This window comes from Hylobates moloch, unplaced genomic scaffold (assembly GCF_009828535.3).
Source record: "Hylobates moloch isolate HMO894 unplaced genomic scaffold, HMol_V3 SCAFFOLD_12, whole genome shotgun sequence".
NCBI classification, from domain to species: Eukaryota; Metazoa; Chordata; class Mammalia; order Primates; family Hylobatidae; genus Hylobates; species Hylobates moloch.
In genome coordinates, this window is record NW_026652287.1 from 98713050 (window position 1) to 98733755 (window position 20706).

Consider the following 20706-nt stretch of genomic DNA (forward strand, 5'->3'; position numbering starts at 1 on the left):
AATTTTCTAGTTTTAAATTCTGGAATGCGGCTAGAATTCAAGGCTTTTAATTGGATAGTATGAGTGAAACTCATTGAACTCAATGATGAGACTTTGATTGCACCTTTTAGTTGAGCTGTGAAAAGGGGTGTTTCACATTTTCCTGACTGTTTTGACACAACATCTTTTTGAGAGTTACTATGCCTGTTTCAAAAACAATGGATTGCTAAGAGTGTTGTTATTTAATATTTGTTGTTGTATACAGGACGTGAAAAAGCAGCTCTCTTGAAGTGCTTTTTAACCAGTTTTAAAATTCCCTGGATGCTTCAGTTTTCCTTTGTGATTGCCAAAAAGAGAGATTATGAAAATAAAATACAAGGTTAGAAACTTGTTTTAATGCTTCTTCCAACCACTTCTTAAAAATGTGCAAGACACATCAAAGGCAGGCTAGAAGAAATCATATGCAATGTGTTGATTTTAAGGCAACGCGGTGGCTGAACTCTGTCAAGAGGAAGGGCTGGGGCAGCCCAGGAGATAGTTTGAATAACTGAACGCATATGTGAAAAATTTTCTGCAAAGTGTCACAGTGGATTTCGGTAAATCCACTTATCTTTTGCCATGAATTCATTCTCCTGGACAGATCTATCTGTAATGCGAAGCAATATATAGCTAATATTCAGATGAAAATCCATTCGTTATTTGTTCAGCAACTGAGTTGTTACTTTAGGCAGCCCACCGTGCTTGTCACTAGAAAAGCTCGAGTCTAGCTGAGGGATGGCAAATAGACCTTAAACTGTGTGCAAACACCAGTCCGCTGAAAGTACTGTGTTGAGAAAGATTCTGAGCTGTGTCTGAGCTCAGTAGAAAAGAGGGCTGGAAGCGATGTCTGCCATGGGAGAAGAAGAGGAAGAGGCAGCCCAGGGGCTACACATGAACATGCCTGCTAGGTCTGACAGGAAGAACAGCTACAATTGCAATGTTGATAAATGTGACAGGAGCAATATGAACAACATGCCTCCAGGATAGTGAATAAAAACAGCCTTACTTTGCATGACAGAGTGGGGCCAGTCTTCATTCACTCATTTAAAAGACACTGACGGCCTGCTAGGGGTGATTGAGCTGACTCTTGATGAATAAGCATTTTCCAAGTGGCAAAGAGGCCAAAAGAGGCTGTTTTAGCAACAGAACTAATACATGCACAGAGGCCTAGAAATGAGAATGTGGTGGGTTTGGGTAACTGGTGGAGATGAGAGCGGTAGGGTAGGTTTGGAAGGTTGTGACTTACTATGCCAAGTTAGGGTCCATTGGAAGCTTTTCACTAGAGAGCGACACAATCAGACCTGTGTTGCAGAAAGATTGTTCTGGTGGTTGTTTATGAAGGAGGGACTGGAAGAGCTAGAGGCTGGATGCAGGGAGTCAGGAAGCTATTGTGCAAATCCAAAGGAGAGAGAGACCCTAAGCACCTGAGTTGAAGTAGAGGCATTGGAGAACAGGAGGAGGAGCCACAATGTCGATGAGGAAGAATTGAGAGGTTCTGTTGATTGATCTGCCATGGAAGATGAATGGGTGGGAGGATTCCATAGATGAATAAGCCACTGAGATAAGGAATACTGGAGGGGAAAGTGTTTTTGCATAAGCATAATGGAAATGCTTTTGCACATGCTCAGTTTGATAAACAGGTGGAGATATCCAGTAGGAAATGAGAAATGAGAATCAGATCTGGAAATCCACCTCCATACATGGGTGGCCAAGGAGATGGGAGCGGACAAGGTGGTTTCAGGAGTGCACAAGAAAAGAGGGAAGGACACACCTCAGGGGAAGATGAAATCCCAAGGGGTGGGGCAGAAACAAGAGCTAATGAAGGAACTGGAATTGAAGTTGGAAGATGCCCACAACACAGTATCACAGAAGCCAAGGAGGAGAGGGCTTAGAAGGTAGGAGCAGTGCCCCATGCCATGAGGACTAACAAGGCCTGAAACAGTGTGCCTACCACAGTGGCTGGCTCACACAGGAGCTGCTACTTTCATTGGGCTTACTGGATGGAATCCCTGGCTTTTGCAACAAGAAAAAATTGTTGCTGATTTCATTAAGAGTAGCTTCAAGAGAATGGTGGCAGCAGCTGGACAGGAGAACATGGTGAGCTGTGCAATGGATGCCAGTGAAAGGAAGCAGAGAGCTGGAACAACAGGCAGGTCAGGACACAAGCTCTTGAGCTGACATGAAGGCATCAGTTGTGGTTCCTGTGATGGTACGAAGATTCCACATCAGATGCTTGGCCAAGTTGAACAAAGAAAAGAAAAGACGAAGGATAGTCATTTCTTTTTCTTCTATGGGTCCCAAGAATCTCTGCTCTCCTAACTGAAGGCAGCACTGTGGTGTCAGTGATGCAGGCTGTGCACAGGTCTCTGTGAATGGCAGTGCTGGGGGTGGCCATGCTTTCCAATCTGGAGCCCAGACTGAGTCATTTGACAAGAGGCTGATGGATCCTGACCAGCCACAGAGTTCAAAGGGAGGGTGGGAAATCTCCTGGGTAGAGCCCCTCCTTGAAGGCATTTATACTCCCTACAAGAGATAAGAATCCACTGTCTTTTAAAGGGGTTTTCTGATGGTGTATTTTGACAAGAGTTTCCAAAGAGGTCTTTTCATACATAATTTTAGCAAAAGATGAAAATGCATAGAAAGAAGGCAAAGAGGCTAGGCATGGTGGCTCATGCCTGTAATCCCAGCACTTTGGGAGGCTGAGGTGAGCGGATCACCAGAGTTCAGGAGTTCGAGACAAGCCTGGCCAACATGGCAAAACCCCGTCTCTATTAAAAATAAATAAATTAGCCGGGCATGGTGGTGGGTGTCTGTAATCCCAGCTATTCAGGAGGCTGAGGCAGGAGAATCACTTGAACCCGGGAGGCGGAGATTGCAGTGAGCCAAGATCGTGCCACTGCACTCCAGCTGGGGCAACAGAGTGGGACTCCGTCTCAAAAAAAAAGGAAAAAGAAAAAGAAAAAAAGGCAAAGATCAAAGTTATTGAGTCTTCAGGGAGTCTAATCTGGGAGGCAAGAAATCTAATAAGTGCCCACTTCATTTCATGAAGGCTTTACAGGCATCAAAATGTGAGCACGGGGCTTCAGTCCAATTACAGGCAGTCAAAGTCCCTCCTTCCCCATTTTCTCTTCAGTATTATGATCATCATTCTTTTCTCCTTCCCAGGGACGAAGGCGCCTACTCTGAACATCAAGTTACTGAGCACGTGCTCTCAGGCAACATTGGTTTCTATGACCTATCTATCTGCATGCTCTGCTGGGTGTCTGTATAATTAATACTCCCATATGTTTCTGTTAAAAATTCAAGCTTTATTGATTTGTATAAACAGAACTCTCTACTTCAGGCCCATTTCCCCAGTGAAAGATGCTCAAGGCGAACTTTCTGTTATCGTTCTCTTTTGCTTCTAGTTGCTTTTCCCTATGCCGTGCTCTTTGTGGCATTTTTCAGGTTTCCCAATGTTCTCAAATTTACCCCCCTTCAGAGCCAGCTTTACAGAAGAGACGAATTTGTAGTGGAGACCTCTGAGTACCCAAGCAGCTAAATACTCCTGGGTAAGGCCCCAAATTATTTTAATTTTTACAGCATCTTGTTCGCCTGCAAAAAGCGTTATAGTGATATTCAAATGTATTTTGTTCACAATTTCCCAAAAGGATCACACTTTTATTATTCCAAGATAAATGATATTTAGTTATATAGAGATGTTACGTTTCTGAAACCTAAAATACAATGCAACATTTGAATCCTAAATTCAAAGGCAGTCTTCTCTTTAAGCACTTGAGTTTATATTGTCTATAACCATTAAACAGAAACAGGAATCAGAATTTCATACGTGGAGGTGGCCACCTGAAATATTGTTCTTAGTAAGTTACTGAATGCTTTTAGAGCATTTTTAAAAAGAAGAGATTTTGAAATCACCAAGAGAAAGAAATAACCATCTTTCTTCTTCTCCTTTTTAATTGTAAATTATGAACGGCTTGGTATCAGGTCAGAAATCATCACTGGTGCTTTTATTACTGCCTTAAAGCATGTTCTGAAAATAAGTAGGTTTTCCATTTTGAATGCAGAATCAATAGTATGGAGGTACCCTTTTCAGAGTGCACGAACTCTAATCTCAGAACAAGACTTTTCCGAGCATGAATGAAAGCAGAGGGGTTTATGATGGGGAGCACTTCAGTTGTGAGCTGTAATGCTCTTTGAGTCTGGAGTGGTGTTAACGTTCCGAGTAAGAATCATTAGTGCCCCACCATCAGCACAGACAGGGAAAACAGTGAGGCTAACGTGGGGAGGACGCCACCAACCCTTCATTCTTACAGTACCCCGATTGCTCTCAGTGTATCTGAAGCACAGGCTGGGGAAGGGATTTCCGGATGGTCTGCTGCCATCCAACTTACAGTATATTTTTAACCTACACATGGCTATCCTGAGAATGCTTTCTAGTTAGATATTCAGTCCTGAGTCATAACTATTAATTTTGGCATATAATATCTTCCTTAGTTAGATTCAAAGCTTAATTATTATATTCCACTTCAGCAAGTAAATTAAAATAGGATCAAGCAATTATATTTGGTAGCCCTAAGTGACTTTCAAATGCTTAAAAAACACACACAAAATAAGCATTATTGTGGTGATTTTGTAGGCAGTGAAACTAGCTAGGTTGTGGGATTACAAGAGATAAAAAGCAGAACACCAATCAGCAATTTGAAATGAACTCTCACCATTTGAAACTGAGCTTAAAGGCCACTTTCTGGGGAAAGGCTTCCGCGGTCTCCCAGGCTGACAGGATGGCTTTCCTCTTGTTCCCCTCTCTGCCACTTTTCCCGTGCACTGCCCTGGGTCTCAGCGTGGTCTGCTTGCTTCCCTATAGGGAGCTCCTTGAGGACTGCCCACACCTTTCTTGATTTGTCTTCACCATAATGACTAGCACATAGTCTTACATTGAGCCCTATGAAGTAGCCATTTTTCAAGTCAAGAATGGCTAAGTACCAGCAGTTTCACAGGATTCAATCTAATGGTTGCTGAAATCCACGACTGTTAAAGGAACAGGCCAGTGAATTAATGTATCGTAACAAGCACGTAGCCAGCATCATAAGGAACCACGGGCTGGGCGCGGTGGTTCACGCTTGTAATCCCAGCACTTAGGGAGGCTGAGGTGGGCGGATTGCCTGAGCTCAGGAGTTCGAGACCAGCCTGGGCAACACAGTGAAACCCCATCTTTACTAAAATACAAATAACTAGCCAGGTATGGTGGCGGGCGCCTATAGTCCCAGCTACTCAGGAGGCTGAGGCAGGAGAATTGCTTGAACCCAGGAGGTGGAGGTTGCAGTGAGCTGAGATGGCACCACTGCACTCCAGCCTGGGCGACAGAGCGAGACTCTGGGTGACGGAGCAAGACTCCATCTCCAAAAAAAAAAAAAAACGAAGCACCGTGCCAGTCTCTCAACACGCTGAGAGCTCAGCAAACTTTCAGAGAGCTCTGGTACCCAGAGCCAGCAAGGAGGCCTTGCAAAGCTTGCGGGAGGACCACAAATGTGATTAGAGGGTTACCAAGACATTCCTATGGGGTGGAGAAAACTTCAAAGATTTTGGCCGGGCGCGGTGGCTCACGCCTGTAATCCCAGCACTTTGGGAGGCCGAGGTGGGTGGATCACCTGAGGTCAGGAGTTCAAGACCAGCCTGACCAACATGGTGAAACCCCCCATCTCTAGAAAAAACAAGAAAACAGACAAAAAAAAAAAAAAAAAAAAAAAAAGATCATGAGAGTTTTCAGTCTCAAGGAAGCAAGGCTTAGGTCTTCATTTCTGCATAGCAAACTGGCTCAAATTGCAAGCATTAAGAAGAAAAGGCTTCTTGAGAGGGTAGAAGGATTCCTAAGGGCATCTGGGAAGTTTCCCCCTCTAGACATCTTTAAAAATAGTTTGGGTTCTCATCTGTTATTAATGAGGCTAAATGACCTCGCAAGGACTTTTCTGGTCATAGGAGCTCTGGCACAAAGGCTGAGGGAATACAGAACCTAAGACCAGGTGACAAGAACAGAGAGTGGGCAAGCAGCCACTGAAACCACACCTCCTGCATATGACACGGCCATTGTACTGCCTGTGCAACTCACATGCTCTGGGGCCCAAGTCTGGCACAGCACAAAGAGGTACCCTCCATTTCTACATGCTGCTGATGCTGCATGTCTGAGACCATACTTTGAGAACTACTGCTCTAAAAACGCGGTCGATCAGTTTGATTGAAAGTTACTGTCAGAACCGTTCTCTGCTGCTATGCATGTAAACTCACTGTACTGCATCCTACATTAATTCAGAAAGAAGCTAGTTTATCAAAACACACTGTTCTCCACTTGACAAGTGATTTCCAAAAATCCTTAGTTAGCATTTAGCTACAGCTCTTGGTCTTGAGAGCAATTAACAAGAATTATTTAATTCTTCATGGTTTCTCAGGGACTGTGAATGGGTAAAACATTCTTCACATAAAACAAACAGTTCAGTTCATAAGGACAGATTCAAGAGTTGCATCCAGAATAGATGTTGGCCGGGTGTAGTGGCTCACGCCTGTAATCTCAGCACTCTGAGAGGCTGAGACGGGTAGATCACTGAAGATCAGGAGTTCAAGATTAGCCTGGCCAACATGGTGAAACCCCGTCTCTATTAAAAATAAAAAAATTAGCTGGACTTGGTGGTGGGCGCCTGTAATCCCAGCTACTCGGGAGGCTGAGGCAGGAGAATTGCTTGAACCTGGGAGGCAGTGATTGTAGTGAGCCAAGATTGCACCACCACACTCCAGCCTGGACGACAGAGAGAGACTCAAAACAAAAACAAAAACAAAAAACCTGAAAAAACAACGATAGAGTTAATAAGATCGAGGGTCACGCTGAAGATGAAGATGTAGTTTTTTTTTTTATTAAAGTTCCCCTATTCTCCCTCAAATTAAGCACATGCTCTTGAGAGATGTGACAGGCAAATATGAACATGGGCTTGTGTACTGCCTCTGGGAGTGTAATCTGGAAGAAGTTTTCTAGAAGGCAATTTGGGAATAGTTATCCAAAGTTTCACAGTGTGTATACCCTTTGATCCAGCCATTCTGTATCTAGTGGCTCATTCTAAGGAAATAATCAAACCAATTGCAAAAGATTTAGGTAAAGGATGTTACCCATAGTACTGGCTATCATTTGAAAAAAACTGGAAATGACCCAATGACCAACAAGGAGAACTGGTTAAATAAATTCGGTTCAACTATGGATTGGAATATTGTAATCAACCACCACAAACGATATTGGGGATGAATATGTATAGGAATAAAAATATTTCAAAATGTATTATTGTGTTTAAAATACATGATAAAACCGTGGATATGCAATATTTCCACTTCTTACTAGAAAAATAGTACCTACAAATGCATAAATAATTGGTCTGGAGGATTACACAAGCATAAGATGTTAACAGGGAGGAATTTACCACTTCTAGGTGGTAAAATCACAGTTGTTTTTATTTCTCCTTCCTGTATTTCTATTTTAGAAGTGAATAGTAATGAACGTGTATTGCTTTTGTAATAAAATTTTAAAAATGTATGATTTTAGTTAAAAATGCCAATTGCAAATGTGTGAAAAAACACACTGTTTGAATCTATCACTTCCAAGTGCAACTTCTGTGTTTTTTGAGGGTGTGTGTAGCCATCTTGAGCTTATGAAGGGACCCACTGAGGAGCTCCTTCCTCTGGGAGGAAAGGGGTAGTTGTTAGCAAATGAGAGCACAGGGTATGTTTGGATTCCTGGCTTAGTTCCATTCCTTCCTTGCTGTGTGGTTAGGTACTCAACCTCCCTGTGTCTCAGTTACTTCATCTGTAAACGGGTATGTTAATATAGCATCTACATTTTAGAGTTGTGAGGATTGTACAGGATAATTCAGCGCTTAGCATGTAGTGAACATCAACAGATTTTAGCTATTACTGTTTAAAAACAGTATTTTTTTTTTGGTAGAGATGGGGGTCTTATTGTGTTGAACAAGCTGGTCTCAAACTCCTGGCCCCAAGAGATCCTCTTGCCTCAGTCTCCTAAAGTGCTGGGATTACAGGTGTGAGCCACCTTGCTCAGCCAGCTGTTAGTGTTATTCTGAGGATAGATGCTTTCATTTAGAAAGTCCCTCTCCAAAGCAAAGCACTGGCAAAAGAGAGCAGAAACAAAATTGAAATCTGTGTGCATAACTGAACACTCTCCAGGCTACTTGTTATGATGGCAGGGAAATGGTGGTTGCAACAATGAACTTTCAGTGGATCAATATACCTGGGCCAATGACAAGAGACTCAATCAATCAACATGTTTCGAAAGAGCTTGAGACAAGTGGGAATTAAAGACAGAAGCAGCCCAGGAAATCTTTCAGTGATGTGAAGTAGTAAGGGTGTTATATAGGAGAAAAGCTAGCAACAAGAGCAATAAACAATAATAAAGAGAACTGGGGTTTGAAGACAATATGGAATAAGATGGTTGGTGCTCTTTAGCCTTCTAGAGTAGGCCCGTAAGAAAACATTCACAATGGGAGGCTGGGCGTGGTGGCTCATGCCTGTAATCCCAGCACTTTGGGAGGCCGAGATGGGCAGATCACAAGGTCAGGAGTTCAAGACCAGCCTGGCCAATATGGTGAAACCCTGCCTCTACTAAAAATACAAAAATTAGCCGGGCGTGGTGGCGGACGCCTGTAGTCTCAGCTACTCGGGAGGCTGAGGCAGAAGAACTGCTTGAACCCGGGAGGCAGAGGTTGCAGTGAGCCAAGATTGGGCCACTGCACTCCAGCCTGGGAGACAGTCAAAAAAAAAAAAGAAAAAGAAAAAGAAAACATTCATAATGGGAAAGGCACATGTGAGCAAGGATCAGCAATAAGGAGTTACCTATGTGGCTGTTTCTTTGTGGGCATTGCTATTCAATAGACACACAACACACATTTATGGGCTTAGAAGCTGTATTCACTATAACTCATGCAGTATTTGGGAGAGAGTGAAAGAAAGTAATTGATGCTTCCATGAAATTGGGCAACAGAGAATTTTTTTTAAAAGATGGGGTCTGGCTATGTTGCCCCAGCTAGAATGCAGTGGCTGTTCACAGGTGTGATCATAGTACACTACAGTCTCAAATTCCTGGGTTGAAGTGATCCTCCTGACTCAGCTTTCTAAGTAGCTGGGAGTACAAGTGCATGTCACTGTGCCCAGCTAAACAGAGACTTTTAAAAAATAGTTGTTTAAAAGTTTTTTTCCCAGCCTGGTTCCTAAGAAGTAATTCTTGAAGTTATATCTGAAAATGGCAATTTGTCACAGAAAGAATTTGTGTGAGGACAGAGGAACAAAACATGATTTCAGTTTGAGTCTCTTCTACGAGGAAAGAGGCTTTTTACACTTAGTATTTCCATCTAATTTTAAGATCTAACTTTTTTAAAGCTTTCCAATCCATTCCCACTATTGTTTCCTAAAACATATAAAAGAGAGAAAAGTCTTAATACTTCAACTAAGGCACAGATTATTATTTGGAAATTTGTAGATCTGAAAATTCACACTTTAGAAGTGCTTCTGGATTGAAAGTTTAAAAATCATACAAATTACGAGGAATAGATTCAATGAGAACTATGGGGAAACTGTCTACATTCTTTGGGAAACAAAAGTTCCAAAACCTAAATACACTAGATTTGCTTATTTCTGACTTAAAAATAATCTTAAAATATTTCCTTTTTTACACCAGGAAGGCAGATTTCTACCTTATCTTAGTTGAAAACAGGTATTTCTTTTTTTGGGGAGGATTATTTTTTAAAAATATTAACTTACACATAATAACTGTACATATTTATGGGGTACAATGTGATGTTTCAATATATGTATACATTGTGTAATGACAAATAGGGGTAATGATCATAACTGGAACCTCAAACAGTTATCATTTCTTTGTTTTCAGAATATTCAAAACCTTCTTCTAGGTATTTTCAAGTATACAGTACAGTATTGTTAGCTACAGTCATCCTACTGTGCAATTGGGCACCAGAACTTATTTTTCCTATCTAATCGTAAGTTTGTTACCACTGAGCAACGTCTCCCTATTCCCCTCCTCCTCATCTACCCTTTCCTGGCTCTGGTAACCACTGTTCTATTCTCTACTTGTATGAGATCAACTTCTTAGATTTCATGTATGAGTGAAATCATGCGGTATTTGTCTTTCTGTGTCTGGCCTAGTTCACTTAACATAATGTCTTCCAGGTTCATCTATGTTGTCAATTTCATTCTTTTTTTTTCCCTGAATAGTATTTTATTGTGTACATATACCACATTTTCTTTATGCATTCATCTGTTGACGGACACAATTTTAAATAAACACTTAGCTTGGATCCACATCTTGGCCGTTGTGAATAGTGCTAGAGTAAACATGGAGGTGCAGATATCAACATACTGACTTCATTTCCTTTGGATATATACCCAACAGTGGGATTGCCGGATAATATAGTAGTTCTCTTTCTAATTTTTTGAGAAGCTGCCATACTGTTTCCATCATGGCTCTACTAATTTATATTCCCACCAACAATGTACAAGGGTTCTCTTTTCTCCACATTCTCACCAACATTTGTTATCTTTTGTCTTTTTGATAATAGCCATTCTAAATGGAGTAAGATGTGGTTTTTGCTTTGCATTTCCCTAATGATTCGCTTTGGATTTGCTTTGCCTTTCCCTACTGATTAATGATATTGAGCATTTTTTCATATACTTTTGGGCCATTTGTAAGTCTTCTTTTGATAAATGTCTATTCTGGTCATTTGCCCATTTTAAAGTCGATTATTTGTCAACTCAAAATGGATTGAAGACTTAAATATAAGACCTGAAACTACTAGAAGAAAACGCTGGAGAAACATGTCATGACATTGGACTGGGAAAGAATTTTTTGGATATGACTCCAAAAGCACAGGCAACAAAAGCAAAAATAGACACATGGGATTACATCAAACTAAAAGCCTTCTGCACAGCAAAGGAAACAACAGCAAAGGAGACATCTTAGAGAATGGGAGAAAATATCTGTAAGCTATACATCTGACAAGGATTAATATCCAGAATTTATAAGAGACCGAAACATTGCAATAGCAAAACAACAAATAATCCTGTTTTTATTTCTTTTTAAGAGAAATTTCCTTGAGAACAAACACCTGTGAATGATACTAACCATCAACTATGGGATTAGAGAAAGTAAGACTGCAGAGAGTATTAAATTGAATATAATGGCTTACCTCTTACAGTAACAGATGTCTCCGAATTGTATATTCAATTAGGGAAGTGATGCATTACCATATATTAGTGAAAATTAAGCCCCAGGGCAAAATTCAGGGTTGGGGATGGGGTATGGGTAAGCCTAGGGAGGCAAAATTGAAGTGTAGAACCTCATCTGGCCAGAGCAAATCCTTCACTTCACCAAAAACTGTATGTCTTGGAATCTTTGAAGTAGGAGTTATTCATACCAACATAACAACAACAACAAACCAACCCACTGAAAAGTCAAAGCAATATACTTATGGCTTTGTAAAATCCAGTCCTGTGAACACATTATTTAAAAGCGGTAACTCTTGGCCAGGCGTGGTGGCTCACGTCTGTAATCCCAGCACTTTAGGAGGCCAAGGCAGGTGGATTACTTGAGGTCAGGAGTTTGAGACCAGCCTGGCCAACATGGTGAAACCCCGTCTCTACTAAAAATACAAAAGTTAGCCAGGCGTGGTGGCAGGCGCCTGTAATCCCAGCTACTGGGGAGGCTGAGGCAGGAGAATCACTTGAACCCAGGAGGCGGAGGTTGCAGTGAGCCAAGATTGCACCATTGCACTCCAGCCTGGGTAACAAGAGCGAAACTCTGTCTCAAAAAAAAAAAAAAAAAAAAAGACTTCATCTCAAGCTTGGCAAGCTTGGCATTTGGTCGATGGGGACCCATGGGGGTTCAACACGTGTATCGAGAAGTGTTATTTCTGTTTGGGGCCCATCCACCCTGGCCACGGCATGATGTTCATCCGCAACGATTGCAAGGTGTTCAGATTTTGTAAATCTAAATGTCATTAAAAACTATAAAAAGAAGTGCGAGTCTCACAAAGTTAGGTGGACCGAAGCATTCTGGAAAGCAGCTGGTAAAGAGCTTACAGTGGATAATTCATTTGAATTTGAAAAACGTAGAAATGAACCTATCAAATACCAGTGAGAGCTATGGAATAAAACTACTGATGCAATGAAGAGAATTGAAGAGATCAAACAGAAACACCAAGCTTAATGAACAGATTGAAGAAAAATAAAGAGCTACAGAAAGTTCAGAATATCAAAGAAGTCAAGCAAAACATCCATCTTATCCGAGCCCCTCTTGCAGGCAAAGGGAAGCAGTTGGAAGAGACAGAAAATGGTACAGCAGCTACAAGAGGATGTGGACATGGAAGATGCTTCTTAAAAATCTCTGTAATCATTTCTTTTATGTACATTTGAAAATGCCCTTTGGAGACTTGAAACTGCTAAATTGTTAGTTTATTTTTTACATAAGGTCACTTAAATGAAAAGTGATTAAAATATATTTTTCCTACATTGCCATCTAATGGTACTAGGCAGCATTTGTATAATAACTAATGGCAAAAATTCATGGCTAGTGATGTATAAAATAAAATATTCTTTGCAGTAAAATATTCCCTTTATTAATGTTATAGAAGGGGGGATACAACAAGGAACTAACAATTTGTATGACAGTGTCAAATATTATTTCGATTTTAGAATTTCCTGTTTTACTTTATTTGCATCTTAGAAGAGCATAATGACATTGTCTGATGAAGCCTAATTATGCTGGACTGTTTTGAGCTGGTTTAACCCTTCTGATAGGTAGTTGTGAATGTTGAGGATGAGAACTGAATCATCTTTGCCTGAAATCACACTACACTCTAGAATTTCCACTCTGGAGAATACCCAGTTCTAACTTGTGATTCCTGGTGGAACAAACTTTATTTTTCTAGCCTAGCAATGATCTAGAAGCAGAGGAATCCCGGTGCCTTTTAAAAGTTATTATGTGGTTTTCTTTTAAAAAGCTCCTGTTTTTGGAAAGTAGAATTTCTGGGTACGACATCTGTTTATTATTTGCACTAAAATAAACCATTTAAAAAGTGAAAAAAAAAAACAAAACAAAAAACAGAAAACAAAACCCAGGACAATGAATGTTCCTGGCACATTGGAGAGGCAGTCCAGTCTCTGGACTCACAGTGTGGGTAGTGGAATGGACTGCCTGGTTTCAAATCCTGGCTCTGCCACTTGCTGTCTGTGTGACCTTGGGCAAGTGACTTAACTTCTCTTGGCCTTTGTTTTCCCATATGTAAAGTGGGAGCAATGGCAATACCTACTTCATGGACTGAATGAACTGATGCACGTAATGCACATAATTCAGTTGTGCAGGGCAGGGTGTACAGCTCTCAACTGTTACCTGTTATTAGCCCTAATAAACTGATTTTAGGAGGGCATGAGTATATGTCATTTTTAAGATCATCTATTATGATCCCTTAGGCTGATGGCAGCTTGAAAATGCCTCTATGGTAATACTTCTACCACTTTGGGGTAATTAAATGTTCACATGTTGGTTTCCTCCACTGGATTGCGAACTCAGTGGATTTTAGTCATCTTTGTTAACCAAGTACATTTAAGGAAACATTTATCAGAATTGGGAACCACACTGATTTACTTCTCACTGGAAGAGACATTTTAATTTTGGCTAAAATGCATACTTTGAACAGAAAACATCTTTTTTTTTTTTCAATTAAAAGAAGAAACAGGTAACTCTTAATCTACAATACTTTGGTCTAATAACATTACCATGAATCAACTTTTTAGATCATCTGTGTCCTAAAGTATTTTTCATGGGGAGTTATGATTGAACTGGGACTTTTGGCTGAAATGCCACCATGCTGAGAACAGAGAAAACAGCAACTTGGGGTTCAAACTGAAAATTAGCTGCAAGTTGAGATCTACATCATTTATAGTTGGTGAAAGTTCTAATTCACAATAGAATAATTCCAGATAGCAGATCAACCCTATGCTTCTGGTTTTGAAAGACTCTGGTGAAATGTAGTGAATGCAACCTTAGCTACTTTATCAAGAACTGAGACTTATTTAATCAAGATTGGAAATAAGGGTTTATGATAGTCCGAGAAGTAATGAAGTTTCTATTTTCATGTAAACTACGTAAGCACCAAGGGCAGCAAACCAGAAAAATGCCCCCCAAAACAGAAGAATGGCTTCTAAATATATGTTTTCTTCTAAGTTTCATTTTAAGCAACAGACAAGTATTTAACTAAATTATTCACTACTTAGACTACTAAAATGGCTTTTCTATTGCTATCAGGATGTAATTTCAGATCCACTCAATTTCATGAAATTGACTGAGATTCAAATCATACATCTGGTATATTTTAAATGATGCTGCATGCACTAGGCAATACTGATGCTGATTATGACACTGGAGTAGCTGGACTCAGGTAATTTAGTTAAGAGTATTAAATCAGAGATGCCAAATTAATTTATTAGACGTGTTCATGAATATTTCTAAAATTATTATGAGGCTTGATGAATGAAAACTTTCCCTTTTTCTTATTGTTCATTGGTGACACAAATTAGGCCAGATAAATATTTAGAATACAAGATTTCTAGAATTATAAAACCAGGGAGAACTCTAAAGTGTATCTAGTCTACTGTTCTCATTTTATATGTAAGAAAACAGAGGATCGGGGAAGCAGGAGAATGTAGTGGTTAAAAGCCTGGGCTCTGGAGTCAGACAGACCTGAGTTCCAGTCTCAGACTGGCAAGTTATTCCCTGTGTGACCTTGAGCAAGTTATTCAACCTCTGTTAAGCCTCTATTTCTTCATCTGTAAAATGGGGACAATAATTGTACTAGGGGACACTGTAAGGACTCAGTAAATGTTAGCAGCTATCATACTATTTTTATGAATAACAGGTGACTCCTAAGGCAAATAAGCAGCAACAGAACTAGAACTCAGAGTTTCTGATACATACAGAAGCTTTTTTTTCATCTAAACTCAGTACCTAAGTTAAATATTCACTGGTACTGACAATTTAAGTACTGTATAACTCTACATTAAATAGAAGGATAACTCTTTCAGTCTTTTTTGCTGTTGAATTGATCAAAATATTAGTGATTACATATTGAAGTCTCAATTTCATGAAGATTCACACATATTTAGCTTTCCATAAATAATGGATATTTCATGTTTACCTTCATAGCTGTTTCAGTGTAATTAAATGCTCTTAAATTATTTCCCACCAAAAGCTGCTCATATAAAATAAACAACAAGGTATATTGGCCATAAATAAAAGTTAGGATCCTACTTACTAATGACCTTAAATTTGACTTTAGTTAGATGCTATATTGAATAAGTGTGATATTCTCGATTTGAGCAGTTACCCAGATAACAGCATAGCCCCTATATACCTGCTACGGAGGAAGCAAGAACAGGGGACACACAAAAGGAAAAGGTGGGTCTGCAATACGAGTTAGAGTTGCTTTGGCTAAAATAGACTCCTAGGAATCAAGCAGCCACTAATTACAGATACTTGGAATTGCCATTTTTTTTTTGAGACAGAGTTTCACTTGTGTCACCCAGGCTGGAGTACAATGGTGCGATCTCAGCTCACTGCAAGCTCTGCCTTCAGGTTCAAGTGATGATTCTCCTGCCTCAGCCTCCCAAGTAGCTAGGATTATAGGTGCGTGCCACCACGCCCAGCTAATTTTTGTATTTTTAGTAAGAGGGGTTTTTCCATGTTTTGAGTATTTTGTATTTTTAGTAAGAGGGGTTTTGCTGGTCTTGAACTCCTGACCTCAGGTGATCCACCACCTTGACCTCCCAAAGTGCTGGGATTACAGATGTGAGCCACTGTGCCCAGCCTGGAATTGCCATTTTTGGTTAACATTTGCACTTAAATAGTTCATTCCACTCAAAGTTGAATTTAAAAAAATTAAAAAAAAAAACTAAGAAATTGCATAAAGAATATTAGCTTTATATAATATGCTCCTAATACTTCTGCTTTTGATAATTTTAGTCAATTGGTGATGTTTTCAGTAAATATTCTCAGACTGTTGAGTGAGTGCTTAAAACCTTTTCTTGTAATAAAGATCATTTTTCTAATCTTGAAAATGATACAATTAATTTTAAATCTTTAAAAATAATTAAGGACAAATATAACATAGTACAAATATAGCAAATAGACATTAACTCAAACTATAGTGAGATAAGTTCAAGTATAAACATGCAGAAAGCAAGAGCACCTTTTTATGTAATACCAATGTGATTCAGCAGATCAACAGATGGAGAAAACAGTAATCTGAAAGGTGGCAATTTGTATCCACACCCAGTATTTAGTATTTCAGCTACTAGAAATAAAGTAGTTTGGCAGACTTACCCGCATTTTTGCACAAGCATCTTGGGTTGATTCTGTCCCCCTAAGCTCTTTTATCAGCATAGAACCTAAATACTAAAATACAAAAAAAAGTCAATGATTTACGAAATGGAATATAAATATGAGTAATGTTTTAAAAACAAGTTGTGGAAGTATTACTGGCTAGGTTTCCTGGCTGTAAGTTGTTGCATAACTTTAAAAAACTGACAGTAACTAATCCTAACAAATAAATGCATTCATAGAGAAAATGCAGCAGAATTAACCATAAGTTCTGGGGGCTGTAATTGCTCTTTATAATGAAACTGCAGCATCTTCTAAAGATGCCATCTTTCAAATCATATTTATCTGCAAAATGGGGGCATCTAAAAATGTTTTCCCCTTTTTTGAGGCAGCAATGTCTGCAAAAATAAATCACATTACTATCTCTGTAATTACAGGGTTGCATGAGACAGCTGAGAAGCTAAGCAACATGTCCCCCATTTAGGCTTATTCTGCTGCATAGGTAATTAATGTTAGGCTTTTAGGCAGAGATGCAGTTTTGGACCTTTTTCATTCACAGCTGTGTGCCCTATGGTTGATCCACCTGAGAACGGGATGGGAGGGTGGCGGGAGGGAGAGAGGCATTCTCAGTTGTTTCACAAGGGAAGAGAGCTGGGTTCCTGGTGCAAAGTGCCACCTGGAGGGCTGAATGGAGCTAGAAGGATGACAAAGTCTCCCAAGAATTGTCAACCACTTTGCTGTTAGAAGACCAGATCCCATACTGTATCATCCTGGTACAAAATGCCCCTCATGCTCCAGATTCTGGCTGGGGCCCAAATGGTTTTAAACAAAATGTCTGATTTGCCTTTCTATCAATTGCCTCCTCTTCAACCTTTTGAAGGTTTAGTAGTGTTTTTTTCCTTTTGTCATTCCCCTGCCCCTTGCCCTCCCCCCACCAACCCCCAAAGAGCTCTATATATGTTTTTTAAAAAAGTGAATTACAATAATTATTTTAGAAGATATCTGATGGACACTTCCTAACAAGACTGGAGACATCCTAGTGCTCTGCAGAGATGGGGATGGGAACCACTCGTGGACTAGGGAAGTCCCTGACTTGAAGAAGACGTGAGAGGGCGCAACAGCAGAAGGCGTGGTCAGGGTCTTGGAGAAAGGCGTGTTCAGAAAGGCTCGGGGACTTGGGGTTTGGAGGGAGTTTTGGAGGGAGGAGCCATTTCAATCCTACGGTTTTGGGCAGTACCACTGAAATAAATCCAAAGCTGCAATATAAGTAAGCAGTAAAAGAGGGGCAGAAAGCAGAAAATGAAAAAAAAAAGCAAAAAATCCTAACTGGTATGAGATAACCACAATGTCCATCTTAATCAAATGAAAGTGCAATTTATTATCTTTTGGTAAAATCCTTATCTTTTAAGTTATCAGGGAAGTTTGCCTGATTGAAATGTTTCTTTTTAAGAGAGGCAGTTTCAATGCACTGCTGAAGGTTCAGCCACTTTTTCTGCTGTCGTCAAGACAACCACCACCTGACTCAAAACCTACAATAGCTTTTGAACATTTACCAGTTCCTATTACATTTCTCAGCTAAGTATAATTATTTCCCCTCTTCTAAAAAACTAACAACAACTAAAACAGAAAAATAGTATAATCCTATTGATGACAGTGAAAAGAATCTGGTATTTACATAAAGTGGCGGACCCAATGTTTTGAGACCCAGTGTTTGGTGAGTGAGCAGAGATGTATATATGTGCCATATTTACACTCATTTCCATTTTAGGATTGTACGTTATCACATTTATTTAGAAATATAAAACTATATAAGAGGTCACAACAGACCTTAAACTTACAAGATTAAAAAGGTTTTAAAGCTCTAGTTATTTGGACTTTCTCTTTGGATAGAAGTCTACTTTAAGAAAAAGTGAAGAGAAAAACACTTTAAAAATTTCAGTGATGGATATGGATATTTTGGTATATTTTCAATGTAAATGCAAACAAGCTGAAAACATACCCCCTATCTCCACTTGGGCCCAAATACTGAATTGAGGGGTAACTTACAAAAGCTTTGTAATCACACGACTGGAAGATAAGCTTTTCTGGGTGATGCTGCCAGTACTGTACTGGAGTGGAGGCTGTGGCTTCATTTGGAGGTCGCAAGGTAATGGAAGGTTCTCCCCAGTCTCCTGTCTGAAAATGACATTTATTCTAGAGGCAATATGAGCAGTCAGCAAAGTTCATTCCCTACAGCTACCCTGAGCTCACCTTACACACAGGTGCTGTGAATGTGCCAATGCATTTGGGTGTCTTATGTGAATATAAATACTTTGGTTATTACATTTTTATATGTATTAGCATATTTCTCAAGGCTGAGTTAATTTTTGAGGTATGGAGTTGAATTAATCTATTTTTAGAATGACATCCTAAGCTAAGTCACTTTAAAATAAAACATGAAGATATTCATAAATGATTTACTAATCATAATTTTCCATCACAACAGCAAAGGACATACAATCTTTAAAAGAATTTTCTGTTTTTAAACTTGACTGAAATTTTTAGTTTGAATTGCTTTCACATTCAGAACACACAGTTCTATAAATTTCAGTTCCCAAATATGACATGTACTAGCCACTTCGAATAATTTTAGATCTCTGGAGAAATGGTAGTGTAAGCATGATGCTAAACAAAATTTAAAAGAAAAATTTACTAATGGGTGACACTAATTTCTCTCATCTGAATTCAATTGCACTGATTTAATGACGCTGTCTCAGATGTATTCAGCTACTTTTCTCAGAAAACCTAACGTACCAATGAAGACTAAACAGTGAAATGCCAGGTTTGGTCACATGTACACAGGCGTGTACTTTGAGGATTCTGATTCACAAATACAAGCACATTCCCAAATGATGGCATATCATATAATACAGACCTAAAACAGGAGGACCTCCCATCATTTCATTTATCATTTTCCATGAGGTTAGCCTCAACCTGTTTCATCACTATAATAGCTTAACGTGAGCATCTCTAAACTCAAAGGCCAGCGTTGGCAGGTATTTTCTGGGCTCTACTCTGATTTACATACTACACATGAGATATTTCTTACTCTTTCTCCTGGGAAAGATTTGGATTTTTCCAAAACTCAGTTCTTTGTTCTCAAGTGGACATAACTAAAACGAAATAGGCAGATTTCTAGAGTTACTCTCTTCTAACCTAGATTTGGCTATATACAGAACTATGAGAAATTACTTTTCTCAGGAGTTGGAAGAGTGTAAAAAGGTCTCATAAACTCCAAAACCAAATAAAACCTTGGTTAGAGAACGAGTTCCACAGAAGTGCTAGAAAGTGTGTGTGTTGACACACTGTGGGATTTCTTAAGGAGAATTTTTAAGGAGTCTAGGACAAGAATGCAAAATTTTGGATGCAGGTGTATGTTTTGGGAGAGAAAGGAAGTTCTCTGCTTTATTAAATTCTTTGAAAGAATCTAGAAACTCCAAAAGATTAAGAACCACAGTTCTCTAGGAATGGCGTACATAGGGTGCATATTTTGGGGAGGAGAACTAGCTCTCCAATTTTCTTTGTGCAGTTTGGACTTACATCAGGTGGCATACGAAGTAGCTGCCAATGATAAAAAGCCCTTTCTAGAGGACTTCAGTAACGCACAGGCTTTTTTCTTTCTTTCTTTTTTTTTTTTTTTTTTAGCAGTGGAGTGCCTGAAGCTTTTCTCCTTGAGATGGGTCACTTCGAATCGCAGAAGAGCAAAGTTAGAATCACGCTATTTCCTTGGCTTCTCACTGTAGTTAGTGTGTGACCAGTTGGAACTCCTTCGGCTTTTCTCTCCTGCTCTGTTCTCAGCCACTCTCCACACTAGTTTTGTTTTGGTTGCTGATTTACTTTTACATTGCTTAATCCTCCTACTCCCTGTCTGTTGGTATTATTTCTGTACTCATTTATGGGGTATATGTGAAATTTTGTTACATGTATATTGTCTGTTGGTATTGTTAAGACTTTACTTGCAATATTAACTTTAGCATTTTTGTCTGTTTTATTATCCATCCCTGATTCATTCTTGAGTTTTTCTTTTATATTTATATGAATTTTTAGTTTGTAAAAGTGATAACTGACTGCAATTCTAAAATTAGATTAAGTTTTTCTTTGGCTTCTTATTTTGATTTTTTTTCTTTTCCTTCTTTCTCAAATGGCTGGCTCTTTATTCTCTCTCTGGTCTTTATTTCATCTGGCTGTAACTTACTTTCAAAAAACTAGTATAA

The 20706-nt window shown here is 39.4% G+C and overlaps 1 protein-coding gene and 1 pseudogene across 13 annotated transcripts in view; one reads left to right on the top strand and one right to left on the bottom strand.

Annotated features, from left to right (window-relative positions):
- The window catches only part of ANKS1B (ankyrin repeat and sterile alpha motif domain containing 1B), a 1246961-nt gene that overhangs the window by 47145 nt on the left and 1179110 nt on the right, over nt 1–20706 (bottom strand). For all 13 annotated transcript variants that reach the window (XM_032170973.2, XM_032170979.2, XM_032170983.2 and 10 more), the window contains 2 exons: nt 18500–18628; nt 16457–16528 (listed from right to left, as the gene is read on the bottom strand). In XM_032170973.2, the coding sequence (XP_032026864.1) occupies nt 16457–16528; nt 18500–18628 (201 nt within the window). The remainder of the gene's footprint in view (nt 1–16456; nt 16529–18499; nt 18629–20706) is intronic.
- LOC116479353 (probable ribosome biogenesis protein RLP24) lies at nt 1801–13182 on the top strand (annotated as a pseudogene).